The sequence below is a fragment of the Cygnus olor genome, chromosome 8 (assembly GCF_009769625.2).
Source record: "Cygnus olor isolate bCygOlo1 chromosome 8, bCygOlo1.pri.v2, whole genome shotgun sequence".
NCBI classification, from domain to species: Eukaryota; Metazoa; Chordata; class Aves; order Anseriformes; family Anatidae; genus Cygnus; species Cygnus olor.
Genome location: NC_049176.1, coordinates 8697811 through 8716781, shown reverse-complemented (window position 1 = coordinate 8716781; position 18971 = coordinate 8697811). Strand labels below are relative to the sequence as shown.

Genomic DNA, 18971 nt, shown 5'->3' with positions numbered 1-18971 from the left:
GTAGAGCTCAAATGACAGCCACATCTGTGCAGCTCCGAACACCCCATATGGTGTCTGTGGCAGTCACAAGATGTTTTAACTCCACTGCTGCTGCCTGGATCCTGACACATTTGTTCTTTTTCAAAGTGCTATTTCACAATACGTACCAAAGAGCAGTTGCAATTGGTTTTTTCATGCTTCAATAAACACAGGTAAGATGTCCAGCGTTTAGGCCAATATAAAGTCTTAAAACTGCCTCTTTAGAACATCTTCAGGTGGAAATATCCATACGACTATCATTTAAAACACAGTTATTTGTTACCTCTGTTACACATTTGACTATTGAATGTCACAGACGCGTATAAGCAGTGTGATGACAATAAGGAGCTTTTGTCAATTAAACCTCCAATTCAGACAACGTCAAGGTGCCACACTAGTTTTGATTACAGGGAGTAACAAATCTAATGACCGGTGACAGATTTCTTCAGCTTGGCTTCGTATGGCTGGCTATTATCATTTACAAATGTAGTCCTCTTAATTGGTCTGTCTGCTGACACACGTTCTTCTGCTTTTTGCAAATTCAAGATTAGGTTTCCACTGCAGTGTGGTTTCTGAATTATTTGCAGCAAATCATTTTTTTCTTCATTTAAAAATGCAGCCCAGTCACAAACATGAAGAATTAATAACATTTATTATTAAGCATGACTGGCAATTCTTGGATGTTAGGAAACTGTATAAAAACACCCTTCCAAAGAAGGTAGAAAACATGCTTTTGAGAAACAATGTCCTGTACTGCAATTTATGAAGTCAAGGTGGCAGATCAGGCAGTTATATGGAAGAAAATTAGGCAAGAGTGCAAGAGGAACATCAAGCAAACTGCATGATAAGCAGATGCTGCAACCCAGACCACCACTTTGTTAAGTAAAGCTGTACCAACAACGGCTTTGGTCAAATTTATGTTAAGTTCTTTGCTGAGTCAGGGTCCATTAGAGAGGCTCACTGACATGTGGACTAGCATTCTGAACAGCAGGTACAAAGAGGTATTTGAAACACTATCACAAAGGTGACAAAATGAAATGACACAGTGGAGACTTACCATCTCCTCTCAGTTAAAGGGGAGAAGATGTCAGTGTTAGAAAAGATTTGGTAATAGTGCCTGAAAAACGATCTTGCAAGTTTTAACTGAGCCTGCAGGACAATTTGAAAATGTTAATATTTTTCTCTTGCATAGTTAAGCAAATCGAATTTTCTTTTGGTCCAGCACTGCTTTGGTCCAACACAGCCAACGAGTCTGTTAATGCACAGTGCCATTTCCCCCAGACAGGCGTGCTTTCCAGCAAGAATACTGAAAAGTTCAATTGTTCAAGAAGAAACCTCCAGAAGTTCTGTTTCACAAGAAAGGATGGAACTCCGCTTTTCCAGCAGGTTTGGATCAACAGCCTTACTGTTTTCCATAGCTGAAAGTTTCAAAGTTTGAAGAGAATGGCTTTACTATTAACAGACAGGAAGAACAGAAAACATCTTAAGAACCTGAGTCCTCTGCATCATGGAACTGGGAACAGCGCTTGTTTCTGCATATGAGAACAGTACTTGAAATTGGCCATTTGGGACTGAAATACTTTTGCAAAGTCTGATACTCCTGAGGAAGGAGTAGAAAATGAGTCAGAACTACCAGCAAATAATTAACACACTGGGAAGTCATCCAGCCAATTTGACGCGTCCCCTCTGCTCTGCGTGAATGCCAAATTAACACACAGCTAAGCCCGCTCAGCTAACCTACCTTTAGTAGAGCAGCACTGATTTGTACCTGCTGAGTATGTGGGTTAAAGGCTTCAGACACAAAATATTCCATATCATGACCTATTAGAGTTCAGTTATTAGCTATCACCACACAGTCAGAACTTACATCCAGCCCCACCGTCGGTGTGGTGCTTTGCAGCAAGGGTTTAGTCACTGCGATTTTGCCACTTGTTGAGCCATTTCCAGGAGCCGGGGGCAGCGCATTCACCGTGTGATTGTGGAGCTGCGTGGTCCCCCCAGTGACAGCAATGACTGGCTGGGAGGCAGGAAGCACCCCAGAAGCCTGGAGCTGTACCATGGTGGGCTGGGGGAGCACCACTGATTGACCTAGAACACAAGAACAAATGCGAGTGCTTAGCATATGGTACAAAATGATTTGTATGTGGTCAGCTTGTAGGGTGATACTGATAGAGGTGATACTGATACTGATAGAGGTGATAGGAAGCTTTGCTTCCCTGCCCTATATTTAAGTCCAATTCTTCAACATTTTCCCACAGGGGAAAAAGTCTCAAAAGAAGTTTGCATGGCCCTTAATCCATCCTGCAAACAAAGAGCACACATATGAAAGGGATTCATTAAATCACTCTCTCTCTTAAAACCTGCTGGCTCTTCAAGGTTAATAAAAAAAAAAAAAAAAGAAAAATCAGTACTTTTTAGAAACTTATTCTTGTTTCAATATTGCTATGCTAACACTTGATGCACACTGATCAACTTTTTCAAAGAACCTAGGCAGCTCACCTTCATCCTTCTGCTGCTGCCTTTTGTCCATCTCTACTTTACCGCTGTGGAAATGTTACTACACAGAAGTGACTCATACTATACAATTCAGAAACAGTGTAGAAAAAGATGAACAAGAAAGAACAACCTCAGTTATGCTTTCAAAATGCAAGTTAAAGCCTCAGTTCACACTGAGACAAGAACAAGTTTTTGGAAAAAAAAGTACTGCCTTATATAAGAAACGTTACACACAAGCTGAACAGAGCTTGAAGAAAAGCAAGCAGAAAAAATGAGGTAATTTCCAAAGAGCTTTGAAATGGAATTATGAACAGTCACATCCAAGAAACTTCAGTCCAAGAACTACATTTAACTCAAGCAGGTGCTTAAGTAATACTTTGTTGCATGAAAGAACATGAACATCTCTTTAATCCTTTGTAACAAGATGACCTGGCTGCCTCTTAGTAGCAGCACATTCCAGCTGAGCATTCCGATCAATATGCATGACTATGTATTACAGCACTTATCCGACTTTCTGGAAGATGAAGAATGAAGTCAATTACCCAGCGCTCCAAGATCTTTTATGTGCGAGGTAAAGGATTAGGCCTCTTTATTGCAGAGATGATATTAAAGGTATATTAAGTGAGAACTATCCTATTTAAGAACTTCAAACGGTAAATCTGAGATGCTTTCAATAAGTTTTTTAATGCATAAAGCATGTGATGCTCTAACATCATGCTTTCTTCTTCTAGGCTTTCATGAAAGTGACTATAAAAAGGAGGGTCATTCCTTACCCTCCTTGAAGATACTGGCACATCTCCATCTGGCAGCTCCAATGTGCCACGGGCAGGGGATTTTGACTAATATATATTAATCAAAATATTTTTGTGATGGAAGGGGCACTACAGAATTTTTAAATATGCCATCAAAGTAAATACATTGCACAGAAATACTTTTCCAACAGTATTTCCTCTGTAGTGCCTCATAGAAGCTATTCTCCTGACTTTTCTTCAGGGGAAAGGAGAAGCTGATCTTCACAGCGTTGTATTTATACCCAAAAATTTCGTACCCCCAACGTTCCTTATTCCAGATGGTATTTTATCAGCTGGAACATCAGACACAGTAAGAATTAGGTCACGCTGACTGTGCTGCCCTGCGTTTTAAGCAGTCAAACAATCCTAAGCATGTTGCAACAAATGTCAGCCTCTGCAGCTTTGGCTTAGCTCCTGATGGATGAGCGATTAGTAAGAAAGACAAAATTTCACTATTGTAATGGTTTCTAGATGCATTCACTGACATATTTATCTCCTTTCCCTTCCACTCCTCACCGCCTGTACAGTCAGCTGCAAAAATCTGCAGCCATCAGCTGGTGAAAACAAGCAACTGCATCTGACAATTTCCACAATGCAAGTCAACATCCCTGCTCCCTTTGCAGCAGCATAAAATAGTGCTTGGGATTCCAAAAAAAGACCCAGGCTTCAACAAACTGTTACAGAGCAACAGGAGGAGTGAAAACTTGACAATGGACAGGAAATCATTTGCCTCTTGTTAACATCAGCTTATAGCTGTAAGCAACCATTCTAACCTCCGGCACTGTTCTCATAACTTTTAACAGATTTCATAACTTCCTTTTATATGTTATTTAAGTAGAGAAAAAGCCATAAACTCACGTTCCTCCCATTCTGTGTCAGAGTTTCATGTAGGTAAAAAACTTTTATCACTCCTTCCCAAGCTTTCAAGTTGCATTCAGCCATCCTGACTGCTGGATCTTCCTTTGGTTACAGCAGAGTAGAACAGGGTTCACCCTGTGCACCACTTGCCAATCACAAGTAGAGCAGAGTGAAGGATCCCCAGAGATCTATCCAGAATAGCAGCTTTACTTCCACAATTCCCAGTGCTCAGGGAATTGCCACACCGTCTGCCATTCCACACTATGCTCAGGTAACTGCTGTTTTGCACACAACTACATGACACTAGAACTAAGGACATTTTCTCAGCATAAACCTTTTTCAGCAAAGCATGCAGCATCCCTCTTTTATTCCTACCCCTCCTGCTTCTTTTTTCCTACTCCTTCCGTTTCACCTGCAAAACCTAACTTCAGTTTAGGGACCATTCCAAACAGACATGGTGTTTACCCCCAGGACCCGGCTCAGTCATGACAATTCACCTACCTTTGGGAGGTGCTGGCTGGATGTTAACAACTGGCTGATGCTTTGGCAGCGGCACAAGTGTTGGAAGAGTCTGAATAATGATGGTTTTAGCTGGGATGCCAATGTTAGCCTGAGCCTCAGGTACAGCAGGCAGAAGGGGTTTCGGTTGTATTGAAGGCCTAGACGCTGACTGACATTTCTTCAGAGTTTTCACAGAATTATTTGCTAGGAAAGGAAGAAGAGTCAGAGTAGGACCAGAGGATCTAAAATAAAAAAAAATCCAGCAGTAATGGCTGGAAGCAGCATGGCTTTTGGTATGTTTCATCACCCATCTACGACATTTGTTAAAATTGACGTATCCATAGTTGTGGAATCAAAGTAACTCAATCTCTCCTACCAGAGCGAGAAGTGGCGCTGACAGCAGGCTTCTTCCCTGCATCTCCTTCAGGGGACGCGGGGCTTCCAGAACTCTTGATGTAGAGGGAGATGGGAGACATCTGGGAGCTACAGCTGAAGTCCATATCATCCTGCAGACGGAAAATAGACGAGGTTAAAGCTTCAGAAACACAGATAAAAATGACTACTAGAAACTGAGATAGGTTGCTGCTGCAGAAAATAAGAGAAAGGTTTTGTTCTATTTTATTCTGGCCAACGCTAAGCAACACTGAAAACCCAAGCAGCACTTTCTCATCAGCAGAATGAAGAGGGGCAGAGACCAGCAACTGCTGGACTCAGAAGCCTTCAAAAGGCATTTTGTTTGGCGAGCAGGCACACAACTGAGGTAACAGAACTGAACCTGCTCTTTTTGGAATGAATCTCAGTAGGAGAGTAAGGAAAACATTACTGAAGGAATGTTGTTAGTGCAAAGGTTGGAAAAATAAGCTGTTTCCTCTTATTCTACAAAGTTGGTCAGACACATAAATCAACAAGCTTTTTGTTTGTCACAGTTGGGTCTGAATGACTCCTGCTATCTGTGTTACGTGGAGGTTTCTGCATACAGGCACATTCTGCACTGGCGAGTCCGCAGACGATGGAGAAGGGACTGAACAACTCGAAGTGGCTGGCGATAAGGGCTCTGCCTTCACGTTTGCATCTGCAGGAGACAGACAGAGAAGTTTTACCGTACGAGTCTTTAACAAGGGGAGATCAGTAAAGAACACATTACTCTACACCAGCTATTTAATTCCTGAAGCAAGGCACAGCAGAGAGCTTTGAGAGATTAAAGACACTTAACAGCTTGGCCTGCAGGCCAGCCCTCACCAGCTGCACCCATCCTACAGAAACACTGCCTGAATTCTCACCAGAGGGACACGTTCAGCAGGCCATCAAACGGTGCCAAATTATCGGTACCATAAAGTACTAACAGCTCACCCTTGTGGTGCAGGGGGGCATTGCCACACCTGCTGAATACAACCAGCAAGTTACCTGAATAAGCGTGGCTTGTAATGTTCCAAAGGTCTGAGTCCCAAGACATCAAATCCAAGTCAAAATGAAAGTTATACAGATCATTTTCCTGAAACGACAGTTTGGAAAAACAAACAAGACAAAAAGACAACATACATTGAGACCTTCCATCAGCTGTTAGGTTCACGTTCTTACAATTCGTGACAAGCAAACAAAAGCAGAGGAAAGCAAAGGTGCTATCGCTTAGTTGCCTTAAGGCATGCAGAGATAAAAGACTTTAGAGGGGCATTCTCAACTGGACTACAAAGAGAAAAAAAAAAAAGCTTCTTTTAAAGCTTGGAAATATAGGAGAAGAGCATTTCAGTTCAAGGGCATCACTAATTGTTGTTCTGTTATCAAAACTAAAGCAAAAGTTCCAAGTCCAGTCACTGAACCACCCCCTAGACAGTACAGGCATGGTGACTTGTTGCCATCTTCTCCCTTCACCTTTGTGGAAGGATTCAATCAACGCCCTTCCATCGTCACATCTCAAAGCACTTTACAGATAAAAGCGGACAGCTGCATCAGTACACCAAGAGGAGGAGACACAAAGACTGATTTGCTCAAGATCATCTCCATGACGGTAAGTATGTACCAGGCCTCCCCACAACAAACTGACGTCGTCATCATTGCCTAAAACCAGAGACACCAATTTCGTTTTCCAACAGAAAGAAAAAAAGAGACTAAGATCACTTCCTACGCACTAGTTATCGTTCAACCTATCGTACGACAACACACGCAAGGAGCGGTGACCTGCCGAGGAGCGCTCTGCTGCCCTCGTACAGCAGCTCCTACGCTTTCTCCAGCCCTACGCTCCGTAGGCACGCTCCGTGTGTCTCGGACCGGCGCCGGACAGCGCAGGGGTTGCGCCGGAGGTGCGGACCCTGCCCCCTGCCCTCAGCCCCGGCTTCCCGACCCGGCCCCCCGCTGCTCACCTCGGCCTCGTCCCCCATCTCCCGCGGCGGCCCGGCGGCGCCCAGCAGCTCGCCCAGCTCCTCGCCCAGCACCGCCTCTGCGGGGAGAGAAACGGCGGCCTCAGCACCGGCACCGGGCTGAGCTCCGCCCGGCCCGGCCCCATCCCCATCCCGGCCCCCCTCACCCCAGTCCAGGCCGCCCCCCGCGGCCGGCAGCAGCCCCGCGGGCTCCCACTCGGCCTCCGCCGCCGCCATGGCTTCCTCCTTCCTGCTCCGCGCACCGCCGCTTCCGCCCGTCGCCACACCCCGCTACGGCGGCCTCCGACGGACAGGGGCTCCCCGCCCCAAAAAAAATAAAAAATACACAACCCCCGCACCCCCTCATATACCCCCCGCCTCCCCATGAACCCCCTCCCCTCCCCTTTTTGTACCCCTCCCGTATCCTCCTCCCTGCATCCCCCCCCAACCCCCCCACAGCACACGGAGGCAGACGTCGCACACACACACGTTTATTTATTGCCCCCCAAAACCCAGCCGGGGGCTCCCCCCTTCCCACACAAGCTGAGGGTCCATGGCTGAGCTCCGGGGTCTCATCCACACACATGGGGCTGCGGCGTGGGGTGTGAGGGGGCTCTGGGCAGGGGAGCCCCCGCCTGCAAGGAGAGGGGAGAGGGTTTGGGAGGCTCTCTGCCTGCTCGGCCTGCACCTGGGGTTCTCCTCTCCACACACGCTTCCAGGCAGAGGAGCCTGCAAGCTCGTGAGTTTTCCAAACGCCGCTTCTTCCGAGCAAGGAATGTCTCCCAGCGGGCTGCGAGGTGGCAGCGTGCCAGCACGCACCTCACAAGTTGGAGTCATAGGCTGCGTTGGTGAAGACACCTGGTGATCCGAGGTCGCTAGGAGGAAAAGCATAAGGGTGTCAGCTCAGGGGAAAAGAGGTAGTCATCGTCACAAAATCATTAGGGTTGGAAAAGACCTCCAAGATCATCTGGTCCAGCCACCCCCCTACCACCAATGTCACCCACTAAACCATGTCCCTAAGCATCAGGCCCAACCTTTCCTTCAACACCCCTAGGGATTCCACCACCTCCCTGGGCAACCTGTCCCAATGCCTGAGCACTCTTTCTGAGAAGAAATGTCTCCTAATTTCCAACCTGAACCTCCCCTGGTGCAGCTTGAGGCTATTCCCTCTAGTTCTATTGCTAGTTAATCATGCTTGTGTGAGGAAAGCACTCGTGTCAGCCATGTCTCCCCAGGGGCTGCAGTCAGGCACTACAGCAGAATCACAGGGTTTTGATGAGCACCAGTTAACACAGCCTCATTAGCCACTGAATATGAATCATAGAATATCCTGAGTTGGAGGGGACCCACAAGTTCAACTTCTCCCACTCTTATCAAAGGAGCCTCACACACGTGGACGTGGGTGACTGGACCGTAGTGTGGTGACTGCAGGGGTAGCACCCACGCTGCCTGCAGGGCACAGCCCTGGGCACAGCTCTCACCTGGTGGGGTTCAGGAGCTTCTTCTTCTCCTCTGATAATGGCGTTGAAGTGTCCATGCGGATAGTGCCAATGTAAAAGAAATAACCAGATCTTTTTAGCAGAGGGCTTGGGAAGCAGCAGCACTTAAACTGAACCAAGCTTGACAAGCATGGGATGGAGGAGGGAGGCGTTGAGGCAACTGCCTTCTCCCTCTTCAAGAGGAAAGGTGTTTTTCTGGCTTTCCCCCCAGTCTGGCTGCTGACACTTTTAGCTGGATGCAGTGTCACATTTCTAAACCCTTCCCATCAGCCCACCCTCCCTGGGTCTCTGTAACCACCCTGTCTGAAAGTCCCCAGCCAAAGCGAGCGCGGGCTGCAGGAGATGTTTCTGTACCTCTGTCGCTGAGCCGTTTGGCGAGTAAGGCAAGGAGCGTCCCGGAGAGCACAACACCAGCTACCACCAGAGCACTGCTGCTGGTGTAAACCAGGATTTGCTTTAAGAAGGGGGCAGCATCCTCTGCAACAGACCCACAACACCACGGGTTGTTACCAGAAGGATTTCACCAAGCCAAAGCTGCTGGGTTGCCCCCCTCCACGCTCAAGACGTGACACAGGAGGCTGGGGAGCGCAGCCCCACCGTACCTTTGCAGACAGGGGAATGGCTGGTCCAGTTCCCCGTGGCCTGACACCTGAGCAGCCCTGCTCCCATCTGGACAAATCCATCCTCGCAGGAAAAGGTGCAGGTGGAGTTGTACGTGAAGTTGCCGTGGGGGTGAGAGCAGTTCAGGCGGCCTCGGCTCGGGGGCTCCAGCACTGGGCAGCTGATGGCTGGGGGCAGAGCACAGCAGCAGCGTTGGTGGGATGGCATTGGGGGTGGTGGGATGGCATTGGGGGTGGTGGGATGAGGGCCCAAGGGCTGGGGAGCCAGGGAATGAGCTGCCACAGATGAGTGCTAAAGGGAAGGGGATCCTGGGGAACGCATTCTACTAATGCAGAGCAGTGCACACTGCGCTGGCCATGCATGGCACTTCCCAGGAGGCTTGATTTCAGAGGGTCAAGCACCCACATGGTGCTGTGCACCCAGTGTACACACCCCTCTTGGGGACACAGAAGGCATCAGGATAAGGACAGTGATGCAGGGGCTTCATCACTGCCTCCTTACACAGCTCCCCCCACTCCCAGCACCACCTGCCTGAGCACATGTGGCTCAGCAACTCTAACAGAGGGACTCTGGGGACAGATCCTGAGGACATGGCATCTCTTCACCAGAGTACATGATCCAGGCACACACGTGAGCACCAACTGTACCTCTGCATCGTGGGGTGTCCCCAGTCCAGGTTCTCACGGCCATGCACACACGGCTCTGCGACCCTTTCAGCTCAAACCCTGGCTGGCAGGAGAAGGCACACGTGGAGGTGAAGGTGAAGCTCCCATAGAGATGGGAGCAGTTCATCTTTCCATGCTCTGGAGCCCTGAGCATTGGGCAGGTAATGGCTGCAAGGGAGAAGAGGCATGTTTCAAGCAGGAGCCAGGGGAACAGGAGGCTGAACTGTTGGGATGAGAAGCCAAGAACATCCTGGGGCCAAGTCCAGGTCACTGACACCTTTAACAGCAGCTCTACCTTTACACTGTGGGGTGTCTCCGGACCAGGTCCTCATGGCTGTGCACTCACGGCTCTCTGGCCCTATAAGCTCAAACCCTGGCTGGCAGGAGAAGGCACATGTGGAACTGAAGCTGAAGCTCCCATGAAGGTGGGAGCAGTTCATCTCTCCGTGCTCTGGAGCCCTGAGCACCGGGCAGGTGATGACTGCAAAGGAGAAGAGGCGTGCTTCAAACAGGAGCCGGGGGACTGTGAGGCTGAACTCTTGGAACCAGGAGGACCAAAACCTCCGTGGGCCAAGTCCAGGTCACTGACACCTTTAACAGCAGCTCTACCTTTGCATTGTGGGGTGTCTCCGGACCAGGTCCCCATGGCTGTGCACTCACGGCTCTCTGGCCCTATGAGCTCAAACCCTGGCTGGCAGGAGAATGCACACATGGAAGTGAAGGTGAAGCTCCCATGAAGGTGGGAGCAGTTCATCTCTCCGTGCTCTGGAGCCCTGAGCACCGAGCAGGTGATGGCTGCAAGGGAAAAGAGGCACACCTCAAGCAGGAGCCAGGGGACTGCGAGGCTGAACTATTTGGGATGAGAAGCCCAAGAACATCCCGGGGCCAAACCCAGGTCACCGACACCTTTACCAGCAGCTCTACCTTTACACTGTGGGGTGTCCCCAGACCAGGTCCCCATGGCTGTGCATTCACTGCTTTCTGACCCTATGAGCTCAAACCCTTGCTGGCAGGAGAAGGCACACGTGGAACTGAAGCTGAAGTTCTCCTGAAGATGGGAGCAGTTCATCTCTCCGTGCTCTGGAGCCCTGAGCACCGGGCAGCTGATGGCTGCAAGGGAAAAGAGGCACACCACAAGTAGGAGCCAGGGGACTGCGAGGCTGAACTGTATGGGATGAGAAGCCCAAGAACATCCTGGGGCCAAGTCCAGGCCAACAACTCCATTACCAGCAGCTCTACCTTTGCATTGTGGGGTGTCCCCAGACCAGGTACCCATGGCTGTGCATTCACTGCTTTCAGGCCCTATGAGCTCAAACCCTCGCTGGCAGGAGAAGGCACACGTGGAACTGAAGCTGAAGCTCTCATGAAGGTGGGAGCAGTTCATCTCTCCGTGCTCTGGAGCCCTGAGCACTGAGCAGGTGATGGCTGCAAGAGAGAGGATGCACACCTTAAACAGGAGCCAGGGGAACAGGAGGCTGAACTGTTGGGATGAGAAGCCAAGAATATCCCGGGGCCAAACCCAGGTCACTGACACCTTTACCAGCAGCTCTACCTTTGCATTGTGGGGTGTCTCCGGACCAGGTCCTCATGGCTGTGCACTCACGGCTCTCTGGCCCTATAAGCTCAAACCCTGGCTGGCAGGAGAAGGCACACGTGGAACTGAAGCTGAAGCTCCCATGAAGGTGGGAGCAGTTCATCTCTCCGTGCTCTGGAGCCCTGAGCACCGGGCAGGTGAGGGCTGCAAGGGAGAAGAGGCATGCTTCAAGCAGGAGCCAGGGGACTGCGAGGCTGAACTCTTGGAACCAGGAGGACCAAAACCTCCGTGGGCCAAACCCAGGCCACCGACACCTTTACCAGCAGCTCTACCTTTACACTGTGGGGTGTCCCCAGACCAGGTCCCCATGGCTGTGCATTCACTACTTTCTGGCCCTATGAGCTCAAACCCTTGCTGACAGGAGAAGGCACACGTGGAACTGAAGCTGAAGTTCTCGTGAAGGTGGGAGCAGTTCATCTCTCCGTGCTCTGGAGCCCTGAGCACCGGGCAGCTGATGGCTGCAAGGGAGAAGAGGCGTGCTTCAAGCAGGAGCCAGGGGACTGCGAGGCTGAACTGCTTGGGATGAGAAGCCCAAGAACATCCTGGGGCCAAGTCCAGGCCACTGACACCTTTACCAGCAGCTCTACCTTTGCATTGTGGAGGTTCCTCGGACCAGGTCCCCATGGCTGTGCACTCACGGCTTTCTGGCCCTATGAGCTCAAACCCTTGCTGGCAGGAGAAGGCACACGTGGAACTGAAGCTGAAGTTCTCATGAAGATGGGAGCAGTTCATCTCTCCGTGCTCTGGAGCCCTGAGCACCGGGCAAGTGATGGCTGCAAGGGGAGAGCAGGGTCTCAGGGGAGGATATGTGTGAGATTGAATCCAGGGATTAAGCCTTAATCCTAACCTTATCAAACTGAACCTATGGTGGTGTCTTTGATCTACCTTTCCCAGCCTGACTCCAGACAGCAAGCCTCACTTCCTGAGACATCGAGGTACCGTAGGTGGTACAGGGATTTTTGCTCCACACAGGTGATTTTGTGGGAGCACTTGCAGCTCTGCCAAAACCCTGTTTATCCCCAGCACTCCCAGATTGCAGCCCCAGGGCAAAGGACTGCAGGCGTCCTACACAGAGCCCCTTTCCCTGCAGGATGTCCCCCTCCAAACACACCCCAGCTCTACCTTTGCAGTGCGGGGGGACCCCCGACCAGGCCCCCCCAGCCGTGCACCACAGTCTCTCCGGTCCCGTCACCTCAAAGCCCTCCTGGCAGGAGAAGTCACACGTGGAGCTGAAGGCGGAGGCTCCGTGTGGGTGGGAGCAATTGACCTGGCCGCTTCTGGGAGCCGCCAGCTCGGGGCAGGTGACGGCTGCAACCAGACACAGGCAGAGCTGGTGAGGATGGAACAGGCACAACCACCTCGTCCCTTGTCCCTGTGGTACCCAGGGCACGTCCAGCCCTACCGCGGCAGAAGCCTGTGCTTAGTGCTGGAGTAAACCCAGCTGGCAATGCTCGCTAGCATAACTCCATTATCAGCAGGGGCAAACAACTGACTCATCTAATTCTCTGCAAAAATAGGAAAGAAAAACCCAGCATACATACAGTCAGCAGGTAAAAACAGAGCTGCGCTCTGGAAAACCAACTGTGGGAACTTGGAAAGCCGAGAGCAGGGTCAGGGCAGCTTGCTGGATGGCATATGGGGGGACTTCCACAAAACCGGAGCCAGCTCCTGACCCTGCCGCCAGCAGACCATCACTTCACCCCTCTGTGACCATTTCCTGTAACTGCAGAAAGCCCTGGGCCACAGGCCCACCGAGCACAGCGCCGTCGGCCGCGCTAACTGCAAGGCAAACTTTGTTTTACATACAGAGAGCCTGCTCCCCTTCTGGCAGGGAGGATCCAGGGAACTCAGGGGGTGTCCATATCAGTGTATGTGCTGTGTTATCTGTGCATGAATGACCTCGCTGCTTCCCGCTGGGTCTCCCCATACAGGAGGTGCCCCTTTGTGTCCCGTATCTGCTCTGGGTCTCCACTCGTCCCGTCCTTGCGCAAACACACAGACCCACCACGCAGGGGCACGGAGGAGGTAGAGCAGGGCTCTGCACACACCCCAACCACAAGAAAGCTCAGCACCTCTCTGGGGCACCGGGAGAGCAGCTGCGAGCCCTTGAGATGCCAACAGGAAGACTTTCTCTGCCTCTGCAGCACAACAAACCGCAGCTCACTCCTTTGTGGCTTTCTCCCCCATGGTGGCTTCCTGCCCTCTGTGTCCCTCCCAGCTTATCTCACCTCATCTCACCGCCCCTTGGCCCTGCTGCCCAGCCCTGCCAGGGCACACCCGTCCTCCTGCCATGACAGCAGCCCCCGTCCCTCTTCTCTGAGGCCCTCCGGGGTGCCCAGCACCTTCCCAAGGCTGCTGGGGGCTTTGGGGAGGAGCAGACGGTGCCTCAGGTGCAATGGAGGTGGCAAGACACCGAGTCCCAGCCCGCGGCGGTCCCTACCTGCACACGTGGGGGTCTCCGCTGACCACTGCCGTGAAGCCAGGCACTGCAGCGTGCCCGCACCTCGCCGCTCAAACCCCTCTGGGCACACGAAGTCGCAGGTGGAGTTGTAGCGGAAGTCTCCGAAGGGATGGCTGCAGGTCATGCGTGCTCCTTTGGGGTTGAGCGTGGGGCACTGCACAGCTGGGAGAGACGCGGCGCCGCCGGCCCGTTAGTGGCATGGCGAATCCTTCACTGGGGCTCAGTAATAAGGGTGGGGAGCTTTTGGGGGGTATAGCCACCAGCCTGCAGCAGGCAGAGGCTGAGCCGCTCGATGCCACCCAGGACGAGCACCCTGACCCCCAGCAGAGCCCGCCAGGCACTCACCGGTACCGCATTCGTCCCCTTCGAAGCCGGGGTGGCACTCGCACCTGTAACTCTTGATGACCTCCACGCACTCGCCGTGCGGGCGGCAGGTGGAGGCCTGGCAGGAGGCTGCACATACACAGAGCGTGGTCAGGAGCCACCAGCACGGCAGACACCCCACCACGGCCCCCAGCCCTCTCCGGGGCCGTGCCACCCGCCCCGCTCCCACCTTTGTAGCACAGCGCCGTCTTCCTCTTGTTGCAGGGCTCGTCGTTCCACTTGCCCGCCTCCTGCTGCCGCTTGATGTAGATCTCCACGCAGTCCTGGTTGGAGCGGCGGTTGTTGGGCTCCCCCTTCGCCCAGTTCTCCGCCTCCTTTGTCAGCGCCTTGTTGGTGCCCACCCAGGTCCAGACGCTGTTCTGCTTGCGGATGCCGATCCAGTAGTACTGCTTGTGGAAGGGCAGGGTGGCGTTCAGGTACCCGATCTCCTCCTTGTTCTGAATGGCCACCAGGTCAGTGAAGAAGGTCCGGCAGTAGTTCCTGGCCTGCTCCCATGAGTAGATCCCTTGGTCGCTGTAGCTGTACGTCCAGGCCTCCACCTGTGTCACCATGCCTGTAGGAGAGGACACGGTCCAGGATCACCACAGAAAAAACAGAGCCTGGCTGGGGACAGGGTCGGTGAGGACATGAGGGCGAGCTCAGGCTGGCAGCAGGGCCAAGAGACACCAGCGACCAGCTGGACAAGGGGACACGAGGGGACAAAGGGAGAAGTGTGGGTGAGAACAGGCCTCAAAGAGGGTCTGTGGAGATCTGCGTGGGCCAGAGATAGCAGGAGACGAGGTGGGGCACAGGGAACAGCACAGGGACAAGAAAAGTGGGAGACAGCTGGGTCTCCCCTGCCCACAGGGGTCTCCCAAAGAGGAAAAATGGTATCAAGATGGTTCCTTAACACACATTTCCTTCCACGAGTGCAGAACTGTACCGCTTTTGTAATTCTTTTTCCTCATTTGCTTTACAATTCTACACGAGGGTCAGCCTGGTGCAAGACAGAGGACCAAGCGTGCCCCACACCCAAAAGCATCTGGCACGCCAGGCTGCTCCTCTGGGCTGGAGGCAGCCTGAAGAGTCCTGTAAACCTCAGCATTGCACAACAAAGCCTTGCAAAAGTGAAGCTGACATCCTGCTTGTGCCCACCAGGCAGGATGAAGCCCAGATTAACTGGAACCCACGCCCAGAAGCAAAGGGTACTTCGCTGAAACACTGCTTGTATAAACAGCGCTTCACATCACAACCTGATGCAATCGAACGGTTTTTGCCATGAAAAAGCTTATCCCTTCTCCCTAGAAGGGGGAATCGCCACAGCTGCGGAACAAAGCCTGAAAGCAAGGTGGGAGCCAACATCTGCTCCAAGCAGTCTGCCTGGGGTACCCTGTGTCTCAGGAGGGCACATCATATACTTTTATTATGAAGGCAAAAGTCTGGGCTTTGTAAATTAAATGCAACTTTAGGGCTTCCCAAATCTAACAAGAAGTCTACTCAGGCCAATTACTATGCATTTATATAGGCAAAATCCCCTAATTTTTTCTGTCTTTCCTTGTGGAAGATTAAACTATGTGTTTTGTTAAAAAAAAGGGGGGGGGGGGGGGGGCAGAAAAAGGTGGCCTCTAGCCGCAGCCCTGCTCCTCACTCTCCATAGGCTCAGGGTCTCAGGACAGAAGCTTGGGGCATCTCCTGGCAGCCTGCCTCCCCTCGGAGCAGCCACCCCCTACCCCTGCACACCCCAACCCAAGAAGGACCAAGGAGTCCATCCACACCTCACCTGTCCTCCACATGCTCTCCTGCCTCAATCCTCCTTGTGCTCAGCCTTATCTTACCTCTCCCTGGCCACCTGGAGCTGAGCCCCACCTGGGTGCCGTTTGCCTGGGTTTCACACCCTGATGCTCCTGCCCCGTGCAGCTGGGCACAGTGTGGGGCACAGGGCCCGCCGCACTCAGGGTGCATTTGTATTTTTGATTTCCCGGCAAAACTAAATCTCAGCCTCCACCTGAAACTTCTGCATTTGCTTCTGCTCTTCAGCTGAGCCACAAAAGGTCTTTTGGAAAATAGCCCAGACCACGCAGAATTCCTGGGGACACAGCAGATACCAGCAGGTCTTGCTCTGTGCAGTGCCAACGTACGAAGGAAACGTCCTATGGGCAGCAAAGCCCGCTGGTTTCTGTGTGACTGACAGCCCCCAAAAATAACCCCACTGCCCTTCTCCGGTTTCTCAGCTCTCCAGGGTCACGCTGGGCTCACTTACCCCATGTGATGGCAGCAATGCCCAGGTAGCAGATGCCACGAGAGCCAAGAGCCCCCGTCCTCCCAGCGAAGCGCTGTCCCGCGGCGGTGCCCTGCGTGCCAGGGAGAGAGGCGTGAGCGCGCACAGCCTGCAACACAGGAGTCTCGTGCACCCACAAGGGCACCTGCACCAGCTGTGGGTCAGATGCTGGTGCTCCCCTGCCAAGCAGACCCCGAGCTGTCCCCGGGGAGGGGAGCAGACCTACCATGCCGGTGCTACAGAGTGCCTGCCGTGCCTGGCCCTGAGCAGGCAGCGGTGCTCGCGCTTCCTCCAAGCCGCAGAGCTTCTCTCCCTCCCTGCAGCCTCTTCCCCTCCCGACCCAGCCCCGCTGCCAGCCCGCATCCTGCCCCCGCTGGGCTCCCCACCCGCAGGAGCCTGCTCCCATCTGGGGGCTCCACGGGGACCTACCTGTTGCAGGAGCCCACCGCAACGAGCAGGGCTTGGCCAAGCCCCCGGGGAGGTGCAGAAGGGCACCCCCGGAGGGGCCAGCCCCGGTCCACGGCCACCGAGACCTCTCCGGCCCCCCATCTCCACGCTGCGCTGGCAGTGGCAGCAGGAGGACCGCAGGGGGACGAGGTGTGACGAGAGGTGGCCGCGGGGGTTCCTGCACCGGGCAGAGCAGGAGCGTGGCTCGCAGCCTCCCAGTTCCTGTGCCGGATGCTCTTCTCATTTGCAGGCTGTGAATCTTCATATACTGCTCAAGAACAATTAGTTACACAATGTATTTTCCTGTCTCTGCCTTTTTTAAGTCTTTATGAGAAAGGTCCAAAAACAGGACAGAAGAACAACCCCCACCCCCCACCCCCATTAGTATCCTTTATGAACTTCCACCAATGCTCCAGGAAAATGCCCCATTGTGTCCACCTTCTTGAATCATCATAAATCTTTTTTTACCCCTCTTCTGCTTGTAAGTGAAATCGTCTTGGCAGGGTTTTCTGCAGGAATTGCTCTGCTCACTTCCAGCTAAAGGCAACGCGGGAGCCCCTCAGGTCACAAGCATTTTCCAGTTCCAAAGAAATTAACGGGGCTCCAGTGGGACTTGCCCTACACAAAAGGAGGAACCCATCCCACAGAATCCATGAACTGCTACAATGACTGTATACTCCACCGATGTAAATGAAACTCTGTTCCTGTATTTTGCCATTATCTTTGCAAAATTCTTTACTGCAATTTTCCCTTTTAATGGAAGAGCTGCAGCTCAGCCTGTACATGCAGGATTTCAGCAGCAATTGCTTTGTGTCAGCTCCGGTGCAGAGGGTGAGCAGGTTTGGGATGGGAATGGACAGAGAGGCCAAGGGGCGGCTGCCAGGGCAGGGAGACGCCTTGGAAAGATGAGGTCCCCTGGGCAGGATGGGAGCTGCCACTGCTGCGCCAGGGCAGGAGCAGTCAGAGGTGTGTTTGTGGGTGCTCAGCCCCAGGGGAGGACAGGAGGAAAACAGGTTGTGCCCCTGCTTGTTTCACTTCTGCTGGGACCGGACATGGTAGGGCAGAGCAGTAGAAAAGAAATATTCCCACCATTATTTTTGTAAGTACAAATAGTTTCTGGTGTTGTTGTAAAAACAGAAGTGAGGTAGCTGAGATGCAGAGGCTGCCCCTGCAAGGGGCAGGACATGGCCACGTACTCAGGGATGCTTCGCGGGTAGTTGAGAGTGGTACGTGTGGCAGAGAGGAGCAATGACCACAATCCTCTGCAGCTCTTCCGGGAGCTGGAAAATCCCCTTTCACATCTCAGGTGGCTCCCAAGGCTGCCTCCTACGAAGGCATCAGCATGCTGTGGGGCACGTGCTCCTCTCTGGGGGTCCCGAGTGCCCCTCCTGGCATCACAGAGCTGAGCGGGGCTCTCTCCTGCGCTTGGGAGGAGCTCCCCAAGCAGGCACACACTGCCCTTGTTTGCGGCAGAGGCGCCAGTCCCCAGGCGGCCCGGCCCATTGCCCTCCTTGCGCAATGTTCCCCTGCAAACCGCAGAGGAACCGACTCACCCTGACACAGCCCGGCTGCTGCCGGTGATACCACGGGCACCTTCCTGGGGACCCCTGCAGCCCCCGGGGGTGCTTTTTGTCCCAAAGGGGGTCCTGAGCCGCAAGGTGCCTCTGGGTGCATCTTGCCGCGGTGGCCCCTCCAGCGTGATGCCTGGCCCGCAGCCCCGGGGGAAAGGAGCACCCGATAAAATCTTTCTCACGGCTTGAAAGCGAGAACAGTTTGGCCACAGGAAAACATGTTTATCCAAGTGCCACCCCGACCAGCGCGGGGTGAGATGGTAGCGAGGAGGAGCTGGGCCAGAAGGATGGGGTTGTCCCCAAGATGTCCCTGGGCACCCACGAAGCGTGAAAAACTCCATCTGAGGGGTCAGGGGGGTTTGGGGCAAGTCCCCCTGCCCACCCCACTGGGTCCCATTGCCTGCTGACCCCTCTCAGAGCCATTTCTTTGACCCCTGCTGCAGCAGAGCTCTCA

At 52.9% G+C, this 18971-nt stretch overlaps 2 protein-coding genes across 41 annotated transcripts in view; both read right to left on the bottom strand.

Moving 5' to 3' along the window:
* ATF6 (activating transcription factor 6) overlaps window positions 1-7312 on the bottom strand; it is a 78561-nt gene extending 71249 nt beyond the window's left edge. For all 3 annotated transcript variants that reach the window (XM_040564677.1, XM_040564678.1, XM_040564679.1), the window contains exons 1-7: window positions 7186-7312; window positions 7022-7098; window positions 6069-6156; window positions 5642-5736; window positions 5041-5170; window positions 4665-4868; window positions 1886-2106 (exon numbers count right to left, since the gene is read on the bottom strand). In XM_040564677.1, coding sequence (XP_040420611.1) covers window positions 1886-2106; window positions 4665-4868; window positions 5041-5170; window positions 5642-5736; window positions 6069-6156; window positions 7022-7098; window positions 7186-7255 — 885 coding nt within the window. In that variant the 5' untranslated portion in view covers window positions 7256-7312. The remainder of the gene's footprint in view (window positions 1-1885; window positions 2107-4664; window positions 4869-5040; window positions 5171-5641; window positions 5737-6068; window positions 6157-7021; window positions 7099-7185) is intronic.
* Window positions 7313-7493: 181 nt separating this feature from the next.
* On the bottom strand, window positions 7494-18418 carry LOC121073612 (selectin P). Of its 38 annotated transcripts, none has more exons than XM_040564640.1 (18): window positions 16929-18418; window positions 16482-16572; window positions 14412-14795; window positions 14204-14311; window positions 13838-14020; window positions 12520-12705; window positions 11985-12170; window positions 11670-11855; window positions 11356-11541; window positions 11043-11228; window positions 10728-10913; window positions 10413-10598; window positions 10099-10284; window positions 9786-9971; window positions 9120-9305; window positions 8872-8994; window positions 8500-8530; window positions 7494-7893 (listed from the first exon to the last, which is right to left on the bottom strand). In XM_040564640.1, exons 1-18 carry the CDS (start codon window positions 17046-17048, stop codon window positions 7839-7841), a joined length of 2955 nt encoding a protein of 984 aa, XP_040420574.1. In that variant the 5' UTR covers window positions 17049-18418; the 3' UTR covers window positions 7494-7838. The 38 variants fall into 38 exon arrangements, with proteins under 38 accessions (XP_040420574.1, XP_040420572.1, XP_040420571.1 ...); XM_040564638.1 differs by lacking the exon at window positions 16929-18418 and adding an exon at window positions 16726-16902; XM_040564637.1 differs by lacking the exon at window positions 16929-18418 and adding an exon at window positions 16726-16829 and having other exon boundaries at window positions 16482-16608.
* Window positions 18419-18971: the final 553 nt, after the last annotated feature.

Coding starts and splice junctions, on each gene's coding strand:
- LOC121073612 (XM_040564636.1), bottom strand. CDS start 17,048: ATGGGGGGCCGGAGAGGTCTCGGTGGCCGTGGACCGGGGCTGGCCCCT. Junction 11,856..11,984: donor GGAACCTCCACAATGCAAAG/GTAGAGCTGCTG, acceptor TCTCCCTTGCAG/CCATCAGCTGCCCGGTGCTC. Junction 11,542..11,669: donor GGACACCCCACAGTGTAAAG/GTAGAGCTGCTG, acceptor TCTCCCTTGCAG/CCCTCACCTGCCCGGTGCTC.